This window comes from Dendrobium catenatum, unplaced genomic scaffold (genome assembly GCF_001605985.2).
Source record: "Dendrobium catenatum unplaced genomic scaffold, ASM160598v2 fragScaff_scaffold_1656, whole genome shotgun sequence".
Classification (NCBI taxonomy): domain Eukaryota; kingdom Viridiplantae; phylum Streptophyta; class Magnoliopsida; order Asparagales; family Orchidaceae; genus Dendrobium; species Dendrobium catenatum.
Window position 1 is genome coordinate 26723 of NW_021320118.1, and position 24874 is coordinate 51596.

General features: G+C 35.8%; 1 protein-coding gene across 1 annotated transcript; it reads right to left on the reverse strand.

Moving 5' to 3' along the window:
• Nucleotides 1-1499: 1499 nt before the first annotated feature.
• On the reverse strand, nucleotides 1500-19011 carry LOC110105793 (ricin B-like lectin EULS3). The gene is made up of 4 exons (XM_020835437.2): nucleotides 18379-19011; nucleotides 17867-17989; nucleotides 1820-2048; nucleotides 1500-1694 (listed from the first exon to the last, which is right to left on the reverse strand). Coding segments are annotated over exons 1-4 (972 nt in total). The 5' UTR covers nucleotides 18997-19011; the 3' UTR covers nucleotides 1500-1692.
• Between the last annotated feature and the right edge of the window lie 5863 nt (nucleotides 19012-24874).

The following is a 24874-nucleotide window of genomic DNA, read 5'->3' on the forward strand; positions in this document are numbered from 1 at the left end:
TGAAATTAAAAAAAAAAATAACTGAGGATATCTTCATATATATATTAATTTCATCAAAATACATGGCTTTATTCTTCTGCAAGAAAAAAAAAAAAAGATTTCCTACACAATAATTGAATTTAATGATTGATTAATTGGTGGATCTTTCTGCAAAATGCAAAAAAATTAACAAAATTGTTGCGAAAATTCAACTGACCATTTTTCATTTTCATAATAATATTATGTGAAGTTTTGAAGATTTAATATTTGCTCTAAAATAATTCGCTAAATAAAAATAATTACCAACCGGTCATAAATTCCTTCTTTATAAAGAGAAAGCATCATCTTGTATCATTCAAGAGTTAGGGATGTAATTATTTATAATTTAGGTTTCGTTTGGAATTTTTTTTTTTAAAAGTAATTTTTTAATTTAAAAAATTTTATTTCAAAAAAAATTTATAAAAAAATCGTTTTAGAAAATAATTAAAAAGCAGCTCCAAACGAAATCTTAATCATAGTAAAATTAAAATATATAACGAAGTACGAAGATAAAGCCACCAATTAGATAAACATCTATAAAATTATTATTTATTTTAATGCTCTCATATTCATTATATTTTCTAATTTTTTATTTAGTTTTGCATAAATTTCACATATTTTTAACAATAATTTTCATGATTCTATGGGTATGCTCAACCAGTTTTCTATTGTATCATGATTCTCATGATACTAGCTTGTAATTAATTAGGGTGTTAAAATGATAAAACCTTTCGCCGATCCCATTAATCCAATGAATTAAGGGGCTATTTGACTTGCTGAAAATGAAATATAGAGTAAAAAAATGCAAAGTAAAAAAGAATACAATGTATACGAAATATTTTTCAGCATCGCACTGGTGTGGTTGCATCCACGACCACCGATGCTTATGTTGATAATGAGCGTTGGCATTGGTGTCGACCACATTGGATTTTGTAGCGACATGAGTGACAATGGTGTATACGACGACAACATCAATATTGGTGGTGGCGAAAAGTGTCAACTTTAGTGTTTTGTCTATGATAAGCATCAACCATAGTGTTGATGACAAGTGTTGGCCTTGTTGGAAATGGCGGGCTTTGGTTAATTATTGTTAAAGAAAAAAAAAGGTAGATATGTATACATGGCAATGAAACCAATTCATCAACCTAATTCCGCCTAATTATTATAGCAAATCTAGTAATATAATTCATAAAATTGCCTCTTCATCAAATCAATCAATCAATGAGGTTGAATTATTATGTGCGGATGCCAAGCGCAGTCCAGTCATCCCCTACTCGGTACTGGATAATACGGCTGCACCTGATTCGTCTCTAGACAATAAGTTATGTTCAGTGTCCACACAGAATAATCGTTCCTCCATCAGGCTGGGACTGAGATCATAAAAACGCAAACAGCCACCTCAAATTTGTTACCTAACGATCATGCTTAAATCCAATAAGCGCACAACATCGCATAAAATAATTTTGCATATGATCACACCATAAAAAGACAACCAAACTTTTGACATTTAGCAAACACAAAAAGGACAATAGTCATTATCATGTTCAAACGTGAACACATGGAAACAATATTAGAAGGCCTAACATATATAACGTTGCATATGAGCACATCATAACATCATAAAACATGTTTATTCATACATAAAAAGTATCACCGATCTGTGCCTCAGATTTATCCTGCATTCAAAAAAAGGCTAATTATGTATTCTTTCAATTTCAAAAAGAAAATTGACAAATTATGAATTCAAAAAGCTTCAGTTTGCAGCAAGAAGGATAGTTTGTGTGGCCTATAAAGAACTTACAGTAAGGAGCAATCTTCCACCTCTGGTTCTTTCCCTTGAGCCACTCCCACAGAACAATAATGGTTCCATCACGCACTCCTCCATGCTGTTCATCTCCATTAAATGCATCAAAGTTGAGAAGAATATTGTTTACCATCCTAATGCACCGGAAACCATCGCCCAAGTCTTTGCTCTCAGTCCAAAGTACCGATACATCGGGATTACTCGGGTCGTATGGGATTAAACTAACCTGAAAAGGAAAATCATTGGTGAAGAATTAGAGGATGAAGTTCCTAGATGGGATTTTGTATAATACTTATGCTTCATTTGGGACGGCTTTCTTATTGCTTCTTAAAACAACTTTTTAGTACAAAATTTTTAATTTTTTGTACTAGAATCTGCTTCAAAAAGCAGTAAGAAAACAATCCCAAACGAAGCCGGTAGCAGATGAAAAGTCCCAAAGGTAGCAACAGATACGCCCACCAAAACAACAATAAAGAACTTACAAGGCATGCAGAATCTGCCAGTATATCAATCATTATTGATAATTAACTAAGTATATCCACTGTACAGTAGAGATAAGATTCAATGAGGCATGATCATTAGGCACATATTACAAGAACTCGCCAAAAACATAAAAATGATATAGCCTAATATTTACTGTGGAGAGTGGAAAATCTGGTAAACATGGCGGCTTAAAATTATGAAAAATATATTGTATATGAAATACAATAAGATGTGAATAAGTTGAGTATGAATGGAGCACTTACGCTTGCCCGTCAACTAAAATGTGATTCATTTCTGGGAGTCGAAAGGAGGCACTGTACTAGTAAACTAAGTAAATAACCTTTGACTTCTATACCAGGGAAAATTTTAAGCACAAATCAGTAGTAAAAAAGCAAAACGTGCTCTATATATAATCACCAAAAGATTCAAGAGGGAAGAAACATAGACAAGTTTTTCTCATGTAATTATGATTGAAACAGAAATGTTCCTTCTAAGAAAGTGATGAGTAAATATGAAAGGCAAAATAACACAAATATTCGGGCAATGTTAGAATGATGAAATACCAAAGGCCAAAGTGAGCCAAACAGAATGATTAATGAAGACCTGTCTGTTCAAAAGTTTAAACATTGTTGGTATATTAAAGACTCAATAGTTGCCAGCTCATTGCGCATTTGAAGAATCTCTCCTAAATGAGTCCTCCAAATCCATCATCACTCCTTAAATGAAATATTTTCAACACCATCAAGTATCAAGTACTAAGAGATCAATCAACAATATGTACCCTACATGGGAATCATCAGCTCTTAAACATTGCTTGACCAAGTTGTAAACCCTAAGACCCATGAGAGCCACAAATTACATGAAAATTTTAATTCTAATCGAACCATTAGCAATAATATCACTAGTTATGAGGGAGAAAAATTGGAGTGTTGTCTAAGCCCAATACAATTAATAGACACCTATCAACCTACAAGAACTTTAGGCCTTGGAGAATCAATATGGAAATATATTACTCCAATAGAGATTAGGGAAAGCATCATGGGGCTAGGGCTATTAAAAAAATGAAAGAAAGAAGTTTGAAACTTAAAATTTGACCTGACTGAAAGTCAAAAAATGACTTAAAATGAATATTTATATTAAAGTTAATATATATAACATTTAAAAATAAAAAATTATTTATATATAATTAATTAACATTAATTTTAAGTCCACTCGACTAGAAATGGTTATAATTTTGTGTCAAGTACAATTCGAGCTAGAATAAAATGCTCAATTTTGATAGTCAAACTAAATTGACCTCATCTCAATATCAATAATACAGGAGACATTCAAAGATATGCCTAAGATAAAGAGTAAAATCAAGAGAAGGAGATTGATGAAAAGGCACTCTAAAAGATCCAGCTAAGTTCGGCAATGAATTCTTAACACACCTCGAAGATAAAACAATAATCACATGGTTATGACCCAAGCTAGAGTTTGTATACTGTTAGACCGGTCCACTGGACCGGTCCAGCCGGTCCAGGCGGGACCGGCTCAGGCACGAACAGGGCGGAAGAAATTTCCGCCCGCTGGAATGCCGAGCGTGCCGCACGGCGTGCGGGAGCCAAATAGGAAAGAAATTTTGGGGAGTTAAGAGGGAAATTTGAATGTAGGGACTGTTTAGGGAATTCCTTTTGATTCTTAATGAATTTAATTTCATAGATAAGATCTAATATATATATATATGATACACCGACACTTCTCCTTAAAGAGACATGCAGTGTCCGACACGTATCCGACATGACACTCATCCGACACTCCTCCAACACGTGTAGGACACCCTGAAAACGTGTTTGATTAAAAAAATATTAAATACAAATTAGACACGCGTATCTTAGATATTTTATAATTTTTTTTACATATAATTTATTTTAGTTGGAGGGATTTAAACTAAATTTTCTTATTTCCTACACACAACACCAAATCAACGTCCGAATTTAATACCCATTCATTGAATATTCTCATTTTCATTTCTCTTTGGCGATGAAGGTATTTTCATCTCCTCTCTTGGTGACTGATAAACGGCATTGATGTCAGACTCTCGACATTCTAATACTAATCATTTTAAACACAAATTCTAGTTAAATGACTTATTATTTCTAAATTATTTTAAAATTATACATATTTAATTTTTATACACTATTTTTAAAATATAAAAATTATAATATCGTGTTCAACCCGTGTCTGTGTCCTATATTTTCAATAATTGTCATGTCTCGTGTCCGTGTCGCCGTGTCTGTGTCTGTGCATATATATATGGTAGATATGAAGATCAAGATTTTTCACTCTTTATGTTCTTTATGTCCCTCTTAAAAGTATTTTCGTAACATTATGATGCATGTTAAACATACAATCAGCTTAGAGAACTTAAAAAAATTGAAATTATACTTCTTTCTATTGATGTGGTACTTAAAGTTAAAGATGTAGATGGTGAAAAGCAGGTTGAAAGATTATTGTTCATGGTAGATCCACTAGCTAAGTATGGAAAAGTAAGTCTAATGACAGATAGAAGACACATCTTATCTATGTTTCGATAAGTGAGGTATAAAGAGACGTCAAAAAAGATGCAATCTAAAGCATAAATAAAGTGCCTGGAAAAATGTCGTTTCTTAATTGATAATTTTTTTTTCCAAGTCTAAGTGAACATCAGAAGGAGAGTTAAGAGATTTTAAAGTTTACAACTTTCTTAATAGGATCAAACTTGATTTTATGTGATATTGGTGTTGATGCATATTAATAAACTGAAAATATAAGCAAATTTTATTACAGTCATAAAAAACGAAGCAGCAAAGTTAGCAATAGAATAGCTAAGTTATACTTCAATCTTCACATCTTAAAGGTAGCGTCATTTACTATATCATGATAATAAAAATATATATTTTATCTAATATTTCACCTAAGACCATCAATGAATCAGTGTAGTAATCAATATTTTTTCAAGCAAACATCTAAATTTATATTTCATCTCGGCACATGCACTTATACAATATTCATCATCAGAAATGTTCTATCAATTTAGCATGAGCAAATCTGATGCATTTTTCATAAATCCTACAATCCTTAGCAAAAATATTTTCTAAATTAATTAAGTAGTCAAATAAGGAATTAGAATTTTGCCGACCATTAAAATTATAAACATAGGTCATATTTATATAGATGCCATCAGATTGTGAAACGTGAGAATTTCTATGTGACAGTCCCTTAAAGGGATTGAATCTAAAAATCTTTCAATATTTCTAATAAAATTATCATTAAAAGTGTTAAACCTTTTAGCTGATGTACCCCTCATCATGACGTTGTTTTGATTCTAGTTGCATGCTATAAAAAAATAGGATAATATGCTAGATGAAATGACTAACAAAATTTATGATCTCTATGAAGCATTATGTCAAGTTATTTTACTAATGATGGACGAATTAAAATAATGGCCCTGGGCTAATTTATGCAAGATGACCTTAAGAATATTAAAAAGGTAAAAGAGAGAAATGACGAAAAAAATAAGAAAATTATCAAGAGAAGCACATCTCAAGGGGACCATCTAATGAAGCACAATAGATTGCGTTTAGATTGTTCTCAATAATTTGAGATTTATTTTCATTATCTGGTTAATTTTACGTTGAATTGGGGTGGATAATTCATTTTACAATCAGACGATGGTGGAATAAAATATTTACCTTTTACTCAACAATTTCCTTTCTTCTCTCCGGTTTCTTTTCTCTCACAATATGTCTCGTGCCTCTACTCAATACCCATTGTTCACTCTACTTCTCTGAATATCTTTCTATGCCAGATTTGCCTAAGTTTGCTGCTCTAACTCTGCATCAACTTGGCATTAGAGTATCGCCCAGCAATTTGTGAGCACCGAGCACCCCAACCTAAGCTCAACATCATCCACATCATGCAACTCCACCATCTCGGGCATCTTCTCCCTTTATGCATTCTCATGCATTGTATCCCATAAATGTTGATCTTATGCATTATTTCCCACACGCACATCTTCCATCAATGCATCCAATTGCTTCTTCCCTAACCACTTCCACCTGCTTCGTCTCCCGCAACCGGCTCGATGCTTCGTCCTTTGAACAGCTCACACACTTGCCTTCATCAATGCCCATTGACTATTGATCGCATTTTTGACCCACCAACCGCTTTCCATACATTGCGCCTACACTCACTCACTCATGCCAAGTAATCTCCACCAGCGATCTCCTAGCACCACACCAACCCACAACTATCACATCCATGCCAACCAATGTCTCTCACATCCTTTTCCCTTTTTATTCCTTCCATTCAAACACTACAGACATCTAATTGCATTGCCTCATCAATTTCGCTACATAACTACTCAATTCCATTTGTATGACTAGCAAATCATCAGCATTCAAAATGGCACCCATCATGGATATCCATAAAATAATGCTGATCTATCCCAAACTGCCTGATCTTCTCAAATGAAACTGCCTCATGGCACATTACTTCAGCTTAACTAGTAAGTATTACTTTTAAAGCATAAAAAATAGAATTTTAAATATCATTTAAAATATGTGTGAAGTCATTCTTCTAAAGAATGTTTTCACCTTATATGAATTATTGGTGTGTTGTGAGGTGAAACCATTAAGGTTGAGAAAGAAATTGTAGCTATTGAATTTGCTAATCAACAACCTTCAAAAATAAAGAAAGTTATCTCCTCTTTCCTGAAGAATGAGAACTTCAATATGGACAAACAATACTTCAATTCGATTGAGTTAGCCTAACAATATGCATGATGACGACCTTCAAGTTTTCAAACATCTTCCTAGAGCTTTGATGCTTTTTATGATATATGAAAAAAATATTCTATTGATATTATGATAGACCGGTTCAAACCGGCCGAGCGGCCGGCTCACGTATACAGGAGGCGGAAAGGGTCCGCCTCCTTTAGTGCTTGTCGCCCACACGTGTGGGCCCCACTTGGAGCAATTGGGGGAGAGGGTTTGGGCGACTAGAGTGAGGGGGAAATTTGAATGAGGGAAGTTTGAATTAGGAAATTAATTATATTAATAGGATGGTTTGTTTTAGGGTTAGGGTTATGCATGATTTGAGTTTCTCTTGGTATTCCTTGGTGTTTTGGTTCTAGATTGCTTTGTCTAGAGATTGGGAGAAAACGATCCTCCTCTCGAATTGATGATCACTTGTATCTTGCTTCGTGTTTGTTTGGCTTTGATTTCCTTGTTGCAATAAAAATTTTGGTGGCTGATTTTGGTCCAGATTTTACGTTATTCTCGCTGTTTTCGCCAATTAGTGATAAGTTTGCTTGTGAACTCAAGTATTTCCTATCATATTATAGATATTGTGATGTTCTTCCCCATGATGCCTTCCTTCTTTGAATGGATTTTCTTTTTATCACCTCTTCCTAGCGATGAATTTCTCATTTGTCTCCTCTTTAAGATGGATGTTGCTAGATCTACAATACAATCAACGATCTCCAATTCTTCTTTTATCAACATTCAACTCTCTATATTGAAATTCTTTGTAGCCCAAGAGAATTAATGTAATAGAATAAATAAGTTTGGATAATTTTTAGAGTATTAGAATTTCTTTTCATTATTAGGTTTATTTCATTCTAAATTAAGATGAATTATTATTTTATTAATTTTAAGTTTAAATTTGAATTAAATTGGATAAAGTTGATTACAAGATTGATCTTATCTTGTAATCATAATTCTATAAATAAGTGAAGCATGCTTTGCAATAGAAATTAATCAATGGATGAATAACATATTTTGTTTTTCCTTATTGACTCAATTTATTTCTTTTCTCACACATTTTCCTCTTCTCCCCCTCAGCCGCATCTCTCCCCAACATCCTTCTTCTTTCAACCTCTTTGATTCAACTTTTGAATCAAATTCTTTTACTTCTAAACTATATCAATTTGCTATCTCACGTGGGCTTCAGGTCTCACACGTGATCAAGAATCAAATCTTAGAATTAATTAAGAACAAGAGCTTTCACATCCAAAATAAAAATTTTATTCAAGATAAATTATCTTACATGACATAGAATTCTCATTTTATTAATGAAAGAAATAACAAAGTACTATTAAACTAATAAAGTATTAAAAATTATAAATAAATTACCAAAAACATGCAAAGAAACTACTAACCAATTACAAATAAAGTTAATGATGTTGATCATAATGATCCTAATACTACAACAACACCAACAAGCTTTTATATCACTATATGGGGTTGGCTAGATGAATCTTTTTTTCTCAATTATGTCCTATTAAGAGTCAAATTTTTATTTAAATCTAATAAAAAATGTCATTTCTATTCTTAACATAGGATGGATCTAATATACTTACTCTCCTAACAGAGTCATCAAAAGGATGACGTTTTATGTGGCCAAACTATCTAAGGCGACTCTCTAAAATCTTATCAGCCACTGGAGCTACTCCAACCTTTCACATATATGCTTGCTTCACATTTTGTCTCTAGGTTTAAAGCCAGTCATCCACCAAAGCATCCTCATCTCTGCAACACTTAACTTAAATTTATGCTTGTCTTTTAATGGCCAACATTCAACACCATAAAACATTGTAGGTCTCACCACTATCTTATAAAATTTCTCTTTAAGTTTGAGGGGTACTTTTCTATTAAAAAAAAGAAGTTTGATGCAATCCTCCACTTTAACTATCTAAATAGAATTCTACTAATAATATCCTCATCTATTTCACCATCGAGTAATAAACCCGAGATAACTAAAATGTGGCCCCTTTTTAACGACTTAATCACCCAATGTCATAATCCCAGGACTAGATCTATTACTACTAAAATTACACTTCATGTATTTAATTTTTTATCACCCAATGTTACAATCCCAACACTGTCATTATCAGGTCCCAAGCCTTAGAAAAGAAAAGTGGAGGGATACGTTAGGTAGTCGACAACAAGCATAAAATTTGTCAAATAATTATGACACAATGACCCTAATAAAATAACTAAATGTAAAAGACAACAAATTTCTAAACTATGCTTGCATCAAACAAATTAATCAGACAGCAACTATTGCGATTTCTTCCAAAGGTGCTTTGTTATATATGTTGTTGAAGTCGATGGGTCATCCTTTTTTGGTGGTACTTTTCTAAGAAGTGTAATATAATTATATTTATGATTTATAATTAATAATCTGAGGCATGTAGAAAAATCATTTTACAATGAATAAAATTTGGTTTTAGATGTGCAAATCATCTTCCTAATATTTAAGTCCTTGATCTAGTATAGGACTTTAAATTATAAAAAAAGGCATATCCTTGTACAAGTGTGCAAAATGTTTGAGTATTGGTTGAAATTTGATCATATGTTTGGTTCAACTTGTTAACTTTATAGGCATACTTTTTAGCAGTAGGACATACATGGGCAATAATTTGCGCTATTACTCATAGTGTGGAGATGTGCATCCCATACACTATTTATGTAACAAAGCGCAAAATGTGAAAAAACCCCGAGCTAGTTGCACTATTGGTGATTTATAATGCAAAATGCATTTCCCATGTGGAACGCGCAATTTCATTTCTCTAATTTATAATTTAAAAATATAACTAAATATATTTATTTTTATTAATTTATTTTCTTTTTTTTGGTACTTTTTTAGGGTAAATCACATATGCAAGCTGATGTAGAACTAAATGAATGTGCATATGCTGTAAAATTGGAAATTACACATTTATTAGCAGAACCCTGAAAATTAATTAACGTTCAACGTGCTCTAAAAAAAAATACTTAAGCCACTGAGGTAGTGATTAGACTTAAGAAATCAATTACATGATAATAGGAGAATTACAACATAATCAAGTCAAATAATTTCATGCTTAATGTTAGGACTCAAAGATAATCCCTCAATTAATAGTTAGACTATTCACTATAAAGACATGCTCACACACGTTCTTAATATGGGCTTTGCGGATTAGTCTTTATAATGAAACGAAGCCACGATTGAGGAGCGGTCAAAGATATAAGGTTAGGAAGAGAGTTTACCATCCTCGTATTCCTGGTTCTCCTTCTAACATCTTATGGAATCCGGTAGTCGGATGTTCGAGTTGCACCTTGAGACAAGTAAGCCTTGTAATCAACAATGGGTCAAGGCTTCGAGGCGAGTGTATGGAGGGGGGGAACACGTGCTTGATATTTCTTGACTAAGGGGAAAATATCAAGAAAGGAAGTAGAGTTAGGGGGGGTGTTGGAGGGTTGTGGTCGGCCATGGGGAGGGGACTTTATTCCCTGTTTGGAGAGTTGATCAAGGAAGGGCAACAATCAACACAATCTAAAATTAATTCCAACAATTAGGAGAAATCTGGATTAACTTCTTGCTTAGGTGGCTTGTGGAATTAAAGCAAGAATCAATAAGAACTGATTAGAATTTAATGCTTGTTGTAATTGGGGTGATTGATCGGAGAGAAATAATTGGAAGGAACACATAAGGAAGGAAATAAAGAGGGGGCGTTAATTTTGGGACTTAATGGAGTTACCAATCATAACCCACTAGTTAAGGAAAGTAGATTTATGACAAATCTCCATTCAAAATTCAAATGGGTTGATTGGGAGAAAGTTTCCTATCATGGTTCCTCCTTATTGGAAAGGAACTTCAGATTTTAAGGGCAATAAAATCTAAATTCAGATTTTTCCAAATTTATGATGCTCTAAATTTGGAAAGTATTGAAGGATCAATTTGAAATTTAAAATTTTGGAGCCAAGGGATAATTGGGGATGGTTGGCGATTATGAGGAGGGAGGTGAGCCGGCAATTAGGGTTCGGCCAAGGGGAGGGTCGGCGACTATAGGGAGGGAGGGGGTTCGGCAGCCAGGGATCGGTCAAGGGGAAGGCCGACGGATGACGAGGGAAGAGAGCGATTGGTTGGAGCTTTAGGGAAGATGAAGGTGGGGACGAGATTGTTAGGCGAGGAGAAATCGACAGTGGCGATAGGCCGTGAGCCCGGACGCTTCCTGTGGCTGACTGATCTTGCTTGGCCCTAACCTAGGGGCTTCACATAACCAAGACACAAAGTGCAAAAACTTCATTCATCATCATCATCATCATCATCATCATCCCAAAGAGGAGAGGTCTATAAATAGACATAATACAATAAAATATCAAATGACAAAAGTGCCCCACTCGGGTCACATAAGCCCACTCCCTCGAGTGAGAGTAAAAATGAAAAAATACATAATAAAAATCAAATACAAATAAATGCTCATAAATAAAGTAGTCCAATCGTAGCCATAGATCTTCGTCCCCTTCTCTGATAAACTTGCCACGGACGGATGTCCTCATCATTAGCACTTGGTATAACTCCAGTTGAACAATTCGAAGTTCGCAAAAAATGGAGATAACTTTAAGCGATGGTGAAAGCTTTAACTCCATATGACAACTTCAACCCCAGTTGACATTGTTGACTCCAAGCAATGACGATTACTTCACGTCCGAATTTATTTTCTAGTTTAGTTATTTTTCATAAATTTGTATGTATATTTATGATGTGGACATCAATAAGAGATTCCAGAATGTTTATCGCCGAAAGTATCGTAGATCGACGGCTACGATTAGGAGTCTTTATTTTTTATATATGTTATGTATTAGTTATTTTGTTTGAGTTTTACCGTTCGTGCCCTTCTTTATTATGTGTTGTGAGTTGTAGCCCTAAGGGCATTCCTGTTTTTTTCTTTCTAGTTGTTTGGAAGGCCTATATATAAGATCTAAACCTTTGTATGAGGATGATTGATGAATGAAAATAATTTTTTTTTCTCTCTAGAACTTGTGAGTTCTTGAGTGGTGAAGTCCCAAGTTGTGGGCAAATAAATGCGCACCAGTCGTCGATCGTGTCCGGGGCTCATGGTCCGACTCCTCTTGCTTCACCACCGGCCTCCCCAATTTCCCTCACAAGACAGCCACCCTTTCCCCCCTTCCCCACAGCCGCCGAACAACCTTTCCCCCATTGGCCCCTCCCCACCTACCATTAGATCGCTGGCCTCCCCTCCCTTCCTCCTCCCACCGGCCAAATTCTCCTTTCCCAATCCCACCGCCGGCCACCCCCTTTCTTCCCCTCTTAATGTTGATTTTAATCATCATTAAGACCTCCCTAACTTAGCCTCCATAATTTTGGAAAGATTTCATCCAATCTGAAATTCAAATTCGAATTTCAAATACTTTTCTAAATTAGCTAAGTTAAATTAGGAAAGCTTTTCAATTTAAATCTAATTTAATATTAAATTAGATTGGAATACATTATCCTTTTCCTAAATTGGATTAATGCATTAAGGAGCATTAATTTCCCTCCTCATCTCCCTCTTTCTCTATGCATGCTGCCGGCCTCCCTATTGAACCCCTTCCTTTTTTCTTTTCTCTCTCCACATTAACACTACCTAAGTTTGGATTTGAAATTTAAATTCAAATTCATATTTCCCTCCCACTAATTAATTCCAAAATCTGAGGTTATTTCAGATTTATTCTTTCTTATTCCCCCCACCCAAACCCTACCCTAGCTTGGCCAAGAAGTTCTCTCTTCCTCTTTAGCCAACCCCTCCTTCCTCTCTCATTTCTTGGGTTTGCACTTCCCATGCTTGGCATCTCTAAGAGGAAAAGAGCATACAACCATCCAACCGGGCATTGGCAAATCGTCGGTCGTCCTCACACAACTCCACCTCCGGCGAACTTTTGTTGGGCTACACCCATAGGTGTCTTCTCAACTTTGGTGGCATCGTTCGGCTTGCTAAGATCCTTTTCCGCAACCACTTTTAAACGAGCGTGAGTGAGGGAAACTCAATGTGACTTTTCTATTTATTAAGTGTGGGATCTCTTGTTTACAATATTTAAGTTTATCTTTATGGATGAAATTGTTTTCAAGTGATTGCTATTCTACATTGTAATTGTTGCCCTTACATTATTGATAGTCTTAAATTCTAACCACCCAATCTTGTGAAACATTAGTTTATATTACAAAGCTTAATCAATTTCTTTATAATATCTAATGCAATTCCTTGTGGTTTCACATCAATTTAGCTTCATACTTATTCATGATTTTTTTATATTTTATGTTGTCTAAAATAGCATGCACTACAACATGTGCCATGTACTATGACTCCAAGAGACCTTTATGCTATAATAAGCTATTTGTCATTGACAAGTCTGCATTAGGCATAGATCTCTTTTAAATGAGAGTATGCTATTTTTTTTATTTTCATTAAAGGTAGTAAACATTTATTAAGGTGGTTAATAATTTTTTTCAATAAATAAAAGCATGTGTCCTCTAAATTTTGTATGTTTAATGCATTATTATCTATATTATATGATAGATATGGCTTAGGAACCCTAAATACATCTTACATCATCAGAGGATTTAATATTATTCAGCTAGAGATTTAGTGTTTCTTTAATGGCGATATTGGGGTTACTTGGGTTTTGGGATTTTTAACACCCTTTTTATTTGTATGCATGTGTGACTTATTCGCAGTAGATCGATTCCTCTTTTCTCACTCGTGAATGTAAACTATAACAGAACCACATAATACTTCTTTTGTTGTAATCAATCTAAATTGTCATCATGCCATGATGATAAAACTAAGTTGTGTCAGTCAGACTCATCTTCAATAAATATCATAGCTTTTAATTCAGGCTCATCAAGTGAAAGATTAGTAATTTCTAATATTCTCATATCATCAAGAGACTCAAATCCATCTCGGAAATGAGAGAACTTTGCTCGCAGCCGCAGAAGTAAATACGATGCATCTTTTTTTTCGGATTTATTTTTTGCTTTTCAACGGACACGTGTATCGGATACGTGTGTCCTTTTGAAATTAAATAGTATTTTAATTGGATACGTCTTTGGTGTATCCGACAGGTATCGGTGGAGTATCAGAGGCGTATCCGTGTATCGATGTATCGGATACAACACACCTTCATAAATAGGTGTATCCGTGCAACATAGTTTCCAACTAGCTTAGGGGATGTTTGATTTGATAGCATATTTAAGCCCCATAAACCGATCGTCGCCCAACCAACTCCAACTTGTTAGAACCCCTTCATTTGCCTAATATACAATGCTAAGTTGTTGATCACCCTTCTCTTTCTTAACTACCTTCCAATCAACGTGTTTCTTATCTGGCACCTTGCCAACTAACTCACTTATTGCCTGGCTCTCGCTAACCAACTTTCTGGCCATCATACTGAAGTCATTGAATGGATTTAGCCTAAGTCGACCAGCCATCCAAGATTTCCCACATCCTATCACAAAAAAATGATCACCATCTATACATATGAATGCATGCTCGACATGTGATACTTCATGGTCTGTCCTAACAACACCTACTTCCTGATATTCCTTATATCTAGACAATACCTACTTTTCACTTGCCACACACAATCACCTCTCCTCAATCATATCATCCTTTAGTATTTCAACAAGTGGCACATGTTGGCCTCTTAGCCTAGCACATGTATTTCACAATCACCTCGCCCTTGTTGACATATAGTCACATGAACCAAAAAACCCCTATCATATTAATCTCACTTATACATAGGCCCTCTTCAAGCTCTTGCGAAGGTTAGAGATTTTTTTTTTCGAGACATTAAACTTTAATTAGTCATATAACCTCTATTGTATTCCTTCTCTTCCTAGCTAGAAGTAGTTGAGAATCTTTCATATTCTTATTGATTATAGTGTAACTCTCTCCCACTCTGCAAGATGGATGTAAGAGATTAAGTCAAACAATTTAAATCCAATTGTATGTAAGAGCATTCAAAGTGGTAGAGTAGAGAGAGTTTAACATTCTAGTATTGCACAAAGGCAAAAAAGACAAATAAAAATGGGTTACAAGAGATGCTATAGTTTTTATATGAAAACCTAAAAAGGAAAAAAAAAACATGAGTCTAGCTTAGTTGAAATGATTCTACTTATGTTTATTTTCATATATAAATGATGTCATTCTCTATGATTGGGGAAAATAATGATATAATATAATATACATAAATTCTATATAACATATTCCATGGTAGTAGTTGGAAGAGCTCTATGGCATGGGAGCTATATTTAGAAGATTATTTGTTGCTTGTTTGATCTTTTTTTTTAGGAAGGGAGACCACTGATCAAGAAGTTCAAAATAAATCATTTGTTGCTGTTGGGAGTCAAATTTGGTGTCAACAGTGTATACCGAACTTTTAAGTGATGGCATACGTCAATATTAGTGGACATAGTCGGCTTGTGTGATGACAAAAATGCATCAATCTTACAAGTGATGACGTGCATCAATATTGTAGGCAACGAAGTCAATAGGCGTCAACGTACTCGTGAGATGGTGGTGAGAGGACTATAGTTGGGACATGAGAGATGGTGGTCGGAGAAAACTGGAAAGTAGTAGAGAGACAGTGGTCAGAGGATCATAATCGCACAATAGTGGTTGAATCGTAGTCGGCCAATAGTGGTCAAATGACCATAGTTGGAGATGATGGCCAAAGGACTATAGTTAGACGAAGATGACTGGATGATCATAGTTAGGTGATGGTAGTCAAAGAATTATATTTTTGCGATGGCGATTGAGAGACTATAGTCGGGCAACGAACATTCAGAGGATTGTAGTCAAACAACAATTATCGCAAAATTGTAGTTAAAAAATAGTGGTTGAAAGACTGTGGTCAAGTAGCATCAGTTAAGGGGCAGTAGTCAGGCAACGGTGGTTAGAAAATTATAGTCGAGTGGCATTGGTCAAAGTATTGTAGTCGAACAACAATAGTTAGAGGATCATTGTTGATGGTCAATCTGATTGTTAATATTTGGTCCAGTTTTAGCTATTCTGTTTCTTTGGTTTATATTACCTGCTTGATAGTGTTATAAGTAGATGTTTGGGTTTTCTGAAAAGGTTAGGGGAAAATAAGATTTAGTACTAATTTCTTCAAAAATCTGGGTGTGCTTTCCCTTCTCCTTCTCTCATGGGATGCAACCATTCAAGAAGCTTATCTTCCTCTATGTTTTCATAGCAATTGATATCAAAGCTTGATGGAAGTGATCAAGGGGAAGGAGGAGGGCGTTTATTGCAATCAACAAAGAGCGGAAGCAGGATGAGGTGGAGTCGCGGGCACAGGTGTGCAGATCACGTGAAGGATCAGACAGGAGTGCAAGTATATGAATCGGAGAGCACACAGTAGCATTAGAGTAGGTGTTTGGACGAAGCGAAGCATGCCAGATAGAGCGCGCGGATGGCAGATTGGTCGAAGAAGGGACACTCGTGCGTGAAGGAGATGCGGGCGGGTCGAGGTTAGGTGCAGGATAGACACATGTGGGCCAGGAGCAAGCAGATCGTGTGGGCGGACCGCCGATGGTGTCGCGTGAGAAGACTGATCAAGCAGGCAGTGTTGCGTGCAGAAACGAGTCGTGTGGGTGTTGCGAGCGGTAACGGGGCTGGACGTGCGGAAGGGGGGGGGGTGCTCGTGTGTGAAGACTGATTGCGGGAGGAAACCATGAGATCAAGGAAGCTCTTAGTTCAGGTAGGCTGCAGAAGACTTGCTGGTTCTCGGTCTAGCAGGAGGTGGCTCTCAGTCCATGTAAAAGAGAAGCAAAGCTATGATCCAAGCAAGGTCTTCTTGGTGATTTCCGGTGAATACTCGTGAAAAGATAAGGACCAAAAGCCCTACTTGTGCATGACCTAGGAGGAGGCAAGAAGAAGGTTTAGACAGTTCTTCTTGCTTGATTCTTGCTTGTGGTTGAACAAGTGGACAACAGCAGATGAAGGGGAAGCAGACTGTTTGGTGTAAGCATTTCTTAGCAGTTTTTTGTGAATAGCGGGTGGAGGAGAAGAGGCAACCGTTGGGGAAAGCATTTATTGGGTTGTTCTTTGTGGACACCAAGTGTTTTCTCAACCAGCGACAACAAATTTAGATGAATACGATTCATAAGATGAATGAATAATAGATTCATAGATATTATGAGGATCACCATTTCTCTGTTAAACATTGTAAAATTGGACCAAGATGGAGATTGTTAGTATTTGGTCAAATTTTTGTTATTATATTTCTTTGGTTTATCTTACCTGCTTGATATGGTTATAAATAGAGGTTTGGGTTTTCTATAATGGGATCACCCATACCTTTCTAATACTGAATCTAATACTGAAATCCTGTATATGAAATTTCTGGGAAAAAAATAAGATTTTGATTTGATTTCTATAATGTATTCAACCTTTTTGTTAAAACCTTCAAGTAAGGAGATGCATATTCCAGAATCTGAAAATGATCTTTTGAAATCTCTGAGTTGCATAGTCTATAAGGAGGATGATTATGGAAGGATGATACATCCCAACAAACACGAAAATATTCAAAAATATTTCATAAAATAATATTGAGTTAACAATTTGATAAATCCGGTGATTTTTTTTGTTTTTTGCACTAACAAGAAAATTAAACATCAAGTTTGGAAACTTTTAAAAATAGTAAAACTCAAATCTGAAGAGAGTACATAAAATAAGAAGAAGAAAAAACATCATTCAACAGATTAGCTTACTGGTTTAGTTGCTCCTAAGGAGTGCTTCACGGCTTCACCAGTAGCTTTATTAACAAGAGCAAACGCGGGGTAACCCTCTTTATCCTTTACCTTCGTGCTGTATTTGAGGTCCTTAATCCAATGCTGAATTTTAAAACGGATAACAAAACTCATCATCCAAGAAATAAAAATATAGCAAGCTTATCAGATAACCATATAACAGTTTAAAATAAATTAGAAAAGCAATTCAATCAAGAGAGATAAAAGAATATCACTAAAACCCCCAATAAAAAAAAAAGTTTGGAGCAAGTTATGAGGTAGATCGACCAGATCACAAGAAAAATGATGAATGCGGATAGCGATCCGAACGGAAAACGAACGATCCCAATGTCAAAAAATCCAAACCTCCTATGTAAAATAGGATCTACTGCGGAAAAGGGGAAAATTCCACCTTTGGCCTCAAACTAACAGAGAAACCCCCGTAAAATTAGGGCAAAGGGCAAAAGCCAAAAAAAAAAAAACTAAACCCCTACCTGGCGTTTGTCACTAGGATTCTTCAACTCGAGAACGACTTTCCCATCCCTTATCGACAGCGAGTAGTTCTCCTCCGCCTTGGTATATATCCTCACCGTCGGCAGATTATTCAACGCCCCACCATCCCAGCTTTCATGACTGACGTGCTCAGCGTATCCTGGGCGATGACCGTAAGGAGCCTCATGAGCAACATGCTGGACTGGAGCTCCAGCGAACGGCCGATGTGGCGGAGGCACAACATCAGCCGTGATTAACGGAGGCGGCGGGCCGTACCCTAGCCCCGGCTCATGAGACACGTGGTGAGCAGAGCCGCCGAAAAACGGTGGAGGGGGATCGTAGCCTCGATCATGAGAGACGTGGTGCACGCCAGGTGGGGGGTAAGCATGGGTTACGCCAGGAGGCGGGTATACTGGCCCTGGTTCATGAGAGACATGGTGAGCTGAGCCGCTGGAAAACGGCGGAGGAGGATCGTAGCCTCGATCATGGATGCCAGGTGGGGGATAGACGCCGGCGTGTTGGTGGCGACGTCTATCGTCTTCTTCATCTTCGTCGCCATGATGGTGATGGTGACCGTGGCCGTGGCCGTGGCCGTGGCCGTGGCCGAAGGGGAATTCCATGATAGTTGAGAATGGAGTACAGTGGCGATGGGAGATATATTAAGCGTTGAGTATAACGCCAGCAGGTGGATTAGTACGGTTGGTGCCACTCGTGTAACTCGGAGTGCACGAGGAAACGACGACACGATGACACGAGCACAGTGGACGCCAGGACATTTTATTAATTTTGATTTTACGAATTGGCGCCATCCACTTCTTGAACAACAAATGAAAACGTTTTTTTAATGGCGACTTTGAACAGTGCTTCATCAATATTGCTAAATATATATTTTTTTATGTTAGAAATAAAGATAAAAAAGAAATTTGATTGAATATGAATTATGATTGTTATTATATTTTAAAGTGAAAAATAAATAATTTGATTGGAAATACTCTTAGGTTATTAACCAAGAGATTTTGAATCCCAATTTTGAATATATATATATATATATATTACAAATTAAAAAAATAAAATTTATTTTAATATCGATCTAGTCACTCGACTCACAAGTGGTGCTAGACGAATATTTTCTTCCTAGAATTTTGATAGAAAAAGATGTTGATTATATCTTTTTAGAATTGAATAATAATGAATAAAAATTTAAAATATAGATCAATAAAATATAAATAGAAATAAATGAATGTTTAACATTTGATCAGTGGTATATAAATATTGATACATCATCAAAAAATCATCTTGATCGGACATGAATCTCGAGGCAAAATCAAGTTGGAAACTTTCGAAATTAAAATCGGAACATCTAAACTCCGATTTCAGCAAACTTATAGTCAAACTGAGCGTCTCGAAGTTACAAACCCAACGACACAAAAATCGACTCAATCTGAGCCCAAATGAGTTAAAATTAAAATATCGAAGCAATGTTGGAAGGTTCAAATCACAATTTGAATTACCAAACGTGAAATGCTTATAGTCGAATCGAGTGAATCGACGAGACAAATCCAACGAGCCCAATATCACTAAATTCTGAGATCACTAAGACATACAAATGTCCAGTAAACGATCTATGATTAAGGGAATTAACATTGGCCGTCCATCCAAATCACTTCAACTTATCCATGATCATCCATCTATTTATATGACATGTCACTCTAGAAAATCTATAAATAGAGCCACACTTTCTCATGAAAGGAGACCCCAAGCAAGGAATCAAGAGAGAGATCGGAGATTTCTCTTGCCTCCTCGCTCCTCCTTGACCACCGCTTGGAATTCTGTTGGATCACGACCTGATGCCGAAGTTCTTCTGGACCACCACCCGATGCCGGAGTTCTACCATACCACGGCCTGACACCCCGAACTTCCAAACCACCACCAGACGCAAGAGTTCAACTGGACCACCGCCTGACGCCAGACTTTCATCAGGACCACCACCTGGCATCAAACTTCCGACGGACCACCGCCTGATGTCGGACTTCCATCAGTACCACCGCATGACACAGGAGTTCCCCGGACCAACGCCTGACGTCGGATTTCCATTAGGACCACCGCTAGACACCGAACTTCTGTCACCACCGCTTGAAGTCAAACTTCCGTCATGACCACCGCTTGACATCGAATTTTAGCTGGAATTCCGTTGGACCACTGCCTGATGCCAACTATGGTCATTTTCGACCACCATCGATAGACAAAAGTCTTTTTGACCACTGTCTCTTGTCGACTATGGTTCTTCCAACATCCCTCGCTAGACAACGGTCCTTCCTACCACCCTTATTAAACTACAGTCTTTTCGACCTCAGTCACTCACCGACTATGGTTCTGCTAACTAAACGAACATTTCAATACTAATTCTTTCTATTCCTATCATGTAATATGATGTACATTTGCTACATTAAACCAAGGCCTTCCTCTCAAAGAAGTGCTTTATTTGTAATCGATGCAAAAAATAATGGATTCTTTCAAACTGGGCAAGGCTTCGTGATTTTTCTCTCATTTCAGGGTTTTCCAAGTAAAAACTATAATGTCTAGTACAAATGCAGCACCTCTTTTAGTTGTATGCATGCTGGATCTTCGTACAACGCTAAACTTTATATTTCTCTATCGCCACGAATATTCCATGATGCAACAAATATGTAAGAATGGTAGGGGAAAAAGCTTTAAATAGACGAAGCTTACCACATAGTAGTGCAATGAATAGTGATCGGTGGTAGTGATAAAATAGTGGCACTTGTTATTGACGGCAATGGCTTGTTATAGTGGTGGTTGGCTATTAGTAGTGTGCGATATCGATGGTCAACTGTGGTGATGACAAAGGGGATGGCATATGAAGCTCTTACATATAGTTTCAATGTATTTAAATTATTTTAAACTATAATATCACTTGAGATGTCAATTCGGGTCAATAAGTTGGATTCAAGTTGAACCCGAGTTGACCCAGGTGTAAACAGGTCAACCTAAGTCCAACCCATTTTTATAAACGAGCGAGTGCTTGAGCACTTGATGAGTTGAAGCTGTGAGGGGCGAGGGCAAGACCAAGTGCGACTGCGAGCGACGGGTGAGGGCCGCGACTCGCGAGGGCTTGACCACGATCCATAGCTGTGAGGGCCAGCAAGGCTAGGGCTGCAACACATGAGTGCTTTGACCGTGGTCATGTATAGTGCTGGCTTTCGGACGTCAGTGCCAGCGTTTCGGGCTGCCCGCGAGGTCAAGTTGCATTCCAGTAAGTCAAGCTGTGAAGGGGAATTGAGGACTACGGAACACGGAGAGCTTACCGGCTTACGCAAAAGGGTCAAATCGGGTGGGTTGATTTTTAGTGTCAGGTCAATTGGCCCAATTTTTAAATGGGCCGAAATTTCAAACCCGATCCCAACCCGTATTCAAACAGTTTGATCAAAACCTAGAATTTTTTGGGTTAGGTTCAGTTCGGTTTCAAGTCATGTCAGATTTTGGCACCTCTAACTATCACTCAAAATGATTTATCACAAATGTTGTTTGATTGGATTGCAAATTGGTGTAAAAGTGTTCGAAATGTAGAGATTTTGAAAATTTTGATGTTTTGTTGGATAAAAAATGAATGCGAAGTAAATTAAATATAGTGTAAACCATTTTAGTTTATTTTTTAGGTAAACAAAACTTGCTAAATTTTGAACGAGAACGTTTACATCGCAAATAAGCTCTCTTGATCGCAGCCATCCACCAGCCGCCAGCCGCCATCCACCACTGTTGGCCACCAGCACCACCGCAAGTCACTACCCATGACCTCTAGCCACACCGATGCCGCCGGACGGTAATTCCACCCAACACCAACCATCACGGGTGTTGGCCTTAGCCAGTCACCACCACCGCATCCACTTGCCAGTTACCATCATTTTTAGATTTTATACAATATTCATTTTACTTCAAAAAAAAAATTCGCGTGAATTTACTTTACACACATCTAAATAACTCAAAAGTATTTCTTTTACATTACAATTCTTTTGCACTGCATTTCTTTTTTTGGCCAACCAAATAGGCCCAAACTAAAAAAAGGAGAAATAAAAAAGCCTATATAATATAAATTTGTTCAAAATACCATATATAATACAAATATTTTTGTAATTGGTAAAAGGTCATTTGATTACAAGTACTGCATTGTAAAATAAATTAAATATGGGAGAAAGCTGCTTTCTAGTACAAAGATTTTAATTTTTATACTATAAAACTACTTTAAGAAGCACTAAGAAAATCATTTGCGATAGTTTTTTATTATTTTCTAAAACAATTTTTTCGTTAAAATTTTTTTTTTACTAAAAACTGCTTTAGAAAGTAATAAAAAAAACGTCTCAAAAGAAACATTAACATTATTTGCGTCATTTAGGATAAAAAAAAATCATGATAATAATAAGATTGAAATGATATTAATGAAAGTCAACATAAGGTTAACTTTGTTTTTGTTTGGAGTTTTGAACTAATCAATATAGAAAAAGTTAATAACTAATTGATTTTATATAATTAAGATTGTGGATAACATTATCATGAGCATTTAATAAGTAGATTTAACATAAGATTACAGGTAACAAAATTTTAGTATTCAATATTAAAATAATAATTAATAAAATTTTGATTAGTTACTGTTTAAAAATGCCGAAGGAAGAAAGTTAAAAGAGAAAAGCAGAACTAAGGCAAATGAAAAGGCTAAATTGCATATTTCATTTCATTTCAAAAGCATATATGTTAAGATAATAATGTGTATATATAATATATTGTAGAAAAGTAGAACAAAGGCTAAGGAAAAGGCTAAAGTTGATACTGTAATTTTTTTGAGATATTTAGGTCAATTCAGATAAATACGTACACATTACATATGCAAGACTCGAACTCTAGACCTTTTGATTGCTAGTCAAAACTCCCAACGAATACATCAAGATGAGCTACGTACGTATGGATTGTCATCTTATCTCAAAGAAATTGAAATCATAGGGTGGAGTAAGGATGTTGACAATTTGATCTTGGGAGTAAATGTGACACACTTGCAATTATTTAATTTTTTCCCCCAAACAAAATGATCATCTTTTTCACTATATTCGATGTGATCGTGAAAGATGTTATCATATAATAGATCTTGAAGTCATGAAGAAGGTGTCGATCAAAGCCATATAATGTGAGCAACTGTTGTGGAGATAGCACGATACTAAGCTTTTGTGAAAGAGATGACTATCGTGGCCTATTTATTAGTTTTCAAAGAGACAATGGTATGGCAAACAAAAGACTGAAAAAAAAAAGAGTAAATTTTAGTGGTGGAGGGTTGGCCTTAGGGATCGCTCGCCATCTTGCATCAAATGTATGAGTTGAGTTTTATTCCTCCTTGTAAAATGCATTTTTTTATCATGGGTGTCAATTTGATAATGACCTTGATAATTATTGCTAAGATTTTTAAATCTAATTCAACTAAAATTTATGTCTCATAAAAATTTAAAATAAAGGAAGATTACTTATTTTTAAATAAGAAATTATGATTCACTAAAAAGCAACATTGCTAGGTTCTTAAAGATAAATACTTCAAAACCAAACTACACTAATTAAAATTAATTTTCTTAGTTTTTTTTTTTTTTACTTATTGCTTGCATTTGTCTTACTTAATCCATAAATTTAAAACTTCAGGGTCTGTTACTGATTAATCTTAATAAAACATTAATCATACTTTCAAGAAATATTAAATTTTATTTATTTTATCAAAAACTAAACATTTTTTTGCCTAAATTAATTTTTATTTAAAATAAGAAAAATATAAATAATTTAAAAAGCGAATTACTATAGTAGTAGACTTTACCACCGAATCATAGCCCATTAATAAAATGATATGGGCTCGTCGCATATCCACTACAAAGCCCAAATTATTTGGGCTGCATAAATGTACATAAGTCATTCATCGTGAAGGCCGGAATACTGCATCTAGCAAGCCCGAGCATCTTTGCAAATCCAATTAAAGTACTAAACTACAGAATATTTATAAATAATATTTTTCTTGAAACTAATTTAATATTTTCCTTTAAAAAAAAAACAGTATATATTAATATATAAATATATGACAGTTAATCATTGCGAATATGATAAAAGAGGAACACGAACTGTTGCGTCCAGGAGTATTCACGGCAGTAGAGAAATATATTATTTAACGTCTTAACTTTATACGAAAATCTGGCACACAATCATATAAGAGAGAGGGTGTAACATTTACTAGAGATACCAAGATGTTTACGTGAAAAACCCCTGAAAAGGGGGAAAAACCACAGGGCCTAGCCCAGTTTGAATAAATCCACTAGTATTATAGTTGATTACAAATGAGACCCTTCTTTGGAGGAAGACATTAACTTGATGTACATCTTATAGAGTACATTACATGATGGAATACAAAGAATCACTGCTTATGTGTTTGTTTGGTCTGAAGGACTGTAGTCGGTGGAC